General features: G+C 53.5%; 1 protein-coding gene across 1 annotated transcript; it reads left to right on the top strand.

Annotated features, from left to right (window-relative positions):
• Positions 1-551: 551 nt before the first annotated feature.
• On the top strand, positions 552-2,108 carry LOC115684361 (uncharacterized). Its single transcript, XM_030609094.2, has one exon. It carries the CDS (start codon positions 569-571, stop codon positions 1,766-1,768), a length of 1,200 nt encoding a protein of 399 aa, XP_030464954.1. The 5' UTR covers positions 552-568; the 3' UTR covers positions 1,769-2,108.
• The last annotated feature ends 769 nt before the right edge of the window (positions 2,109-2,877 follow it).

Raw genomic sequence — 2,877 nt, 5'->3', positions numbered from 1 at the left:
TGCCAAGTCAGATTTCCGGCAGTAATAGGCTCGTAACGATTGTATTGGAATTCCGCACAAAGGTTTACAACTACATTGACCAAAATTGAATAGATCGAGGACTGAACTGATGGCCATACAATAAATTTATGAGGGATTGGTGGCAGTTTTCCCGTCAAATCCTATTACTTTTCCATCCGGCCCCTTCCTCGGTCGTTCGGATCTTATCCTATTCCCGTCGTACCGAGCCCGACTTGATCAGCTATGGAAAACCCTCGATGATGCGAGTTCATCCATCACTATCGGCTTAATTAAGCTCGTTTAAGGAATGTTAATCGCGGGGCTTTTGACCGGTTAAGCAAACCCACCACCCCCATCAACTGAAAAAACCAAAATGGCATTCTCTACCCCGAGGTCGGCTCCCTCTGAAAAGTCAAAACAAGTCTCAATTCCTATTTTTATCCATCGCTTGCACCAAAATTATTTACAAAAAAAAAAGTACTTTTCTTTCCTTATCCAATTTGACCCCCGAAAAAGGAAAAAATTTCCTCCTTCGCAAAACACCCTTCGCCCCCCAAAACCCTAACGAATGCAACCCCCCGCCCGCCGCCGCCCGCCGCCGATGTCCGCCCTCTCCTTCCCACTCCCCGGCTGCCTCCGCCGGAGCACCGCCGCCGCCGACGACGACGACGACCCGCGATCCACGGCGGCCGGGAAAACGAACCTGACCACCAGCCTCTACCGCACTCCCGTCGGCGTCTTCTCCCTCACCTGGTCCCGGACCCGGGTCGGCCGGACCCTCCGGCTCCGCCTCTCCGACCCGCCCGCCTCCCCCTCCGCCTCCGACGGCGGCGACCGCATCCCCAGCTGTAACTCCCACGCCGCCTCTCCTCCCTCCTCCCCGTTCTCCCCGGTGGCGCCGCCGCCGTCCTCGGCCGCCCTCTCTTTCGACCTCCGCGTCAAGCCCTTCGCCTTCTGGAACAAGCGCGGGTCCAAGAACCTCGGCGGAGCCCGGGTCTTCTGGGACCTCTCGAGGGCCAAGTTCGGTGCCTGCGGACCCGGCCCGGTCTCCGGGTACTACGTGTCCGTGGTGGTCGGCGGCGAGGCGGTGCTCCTCGTGGGCGACCGCGCGAAGGACGCGCGCGCGAGGACCAAGGGGCGGGGGCCCGACCGGAGAGCCCAGGCGCTGGTCCTGCGGCGGGACCACGTGGTCGGCCGCAGGGCTTTCGCGACGGCGGCGAGATTCGGCGGCAAGGACAGGGAGATCTCGATCGACTGCACCACGAACGCCGACGCGAGGCTGTGCTTCGAGGTCGACGGCAAGAGGGTGCTGCAGGTGAAGCGCTTGAAGTGGAAATTCAGAGGGTGCGAGAGGATCGAGATCGACGGCGTCCCGATCCAGGTCTCGTGGGACGTGTACAACTGGCTGTTCGAGGGTTTTCGATACGGGCACGCCGTGTTCATGTTCCGGTTCGACAAGCTCGGCCTCGAGGAGGAGGAGGAGGAAGAGGGAGCAGGGGAGAGCACGCGAAACGGCGACGGCCTCTCGTGGTCGCAGCGGCGGCCGTGGAGCTTCGGGATGAGCGGGCGGGAGCACCAGAAGATGAGGAAGAGCATGTCGCGGGCGGCGGGGAGGAGCTACTCGTCGTCGGCGACGTCCGTGTCGGCGTCCTCGTGGTCGGCCTCCTCCGGCGGGAGCAATTCGGTGATGGAGTGGGCGACGGCGGAGGAGAACGAGATGGGGGCTCCGGCGGGGTTCTCGCTGATTGTCTATGCTTGGAAGAAATGAAGGATGATAGGATCCAATCCAATGTTCTCTGTGTGACTCTAAGGTAAATCTTGGAAGATTAGACATTCCTCTATTAACTCAAATTCTTTCTCTTGGACATAATACAACGATTTCTTAGCTTTTAGAATGAAGATGGATAGTAGTGTAGATGGTATTGGTACCTACCCAGTTAGCATTAGATGTAACATCAATCTCTTCGTGGGATGGATTCAGATAGGAAGAGACATAGATCAGTGAAGTTCTTTTGGTGGTGTAATCAGGTTGGTGATTGCTTGAGAATTCTTTGTAAGTGCCCATATCTCTGTATGTTGAAATTCTATTCACACGAGCAATTCTTCTTCTTCTGCTGCTGCTTGCTTTGTGGTCTGATCTGCTCTGCCTTCTTTGATTCTGAGCCTGAGTCCCCAATGCTGTTCAGTGTTCATTGCTGATTCTGATTCCGAGATCAGTTGTTTTCAGCTCATTAGTATACCACCATGATATAGACCAGGGCAATTTAGTGAATCTTGATATAATAAACCCTCAGAACTTATTGAAGTCGAAGGTGGGCGATACTGATTAGATTCCTTATTAAGTATGCTTAACAAAAGTGCTCGACAATTAATGTGAATAGCCAAGACGGGGAAGCCATCGAGAGAGAAAAGAACCTTGCGTTAAATTGAAAAGTGTTGAGCGAGGACGATGCCATCTCATCCTGCAACAATCAAAGAAATTATTTCAGTACGTTGTTCTCGACGTGACGCGCAAGGCATAAGAAAGATCCTCTCCGTCTCGTTGAAAGACGAGGGACGGTAGGACGGGGACATGGGATTGAACTTGGTACCACATTTATCTCGAACCACCTGGTACCGCCCGCATTTATCTCGAACCAGTCCTAAATCTAAAGACGAGATTCTGTGAGTCTGTGTTCAATGCAACCGTCGTTTTTAATTCCATAGGACTTTGGAAACCCAGCCGAACATACATAACTTCGTGCGAAGAAACTAAGAAGCAACAAAAGATTGCGGTTTATGTCTTACCTCGCTTGGTGAGATATGATGTGGTTATCCTAGGATTAAGAGATGGTCGTTCTTTATGTTTCCAATCCTATATTACTAGCTAGTTGAGAT

The sequence above is a fragment of the Syzygium oleosum genome, unplaced genomic scaffold, assembly GCF_021117445.2.
Source record: "Syzygium oleosum isolate NSW1041296 unplaced genomic scaffold, Sole_v2.1 Sole_v2.16, whole genome shotgun sequence".
NCBI lineage: Eukaryota > Viridiplantae > Streptophyta > Magnoliopsida > Myrtales > Myrtaceae > Syzygium > Syzygium oleosum.
Note: the sequence above shows the minus strand (reverse complement) of the source record. Positions and strands in the feature narration are given on the sequence as shown.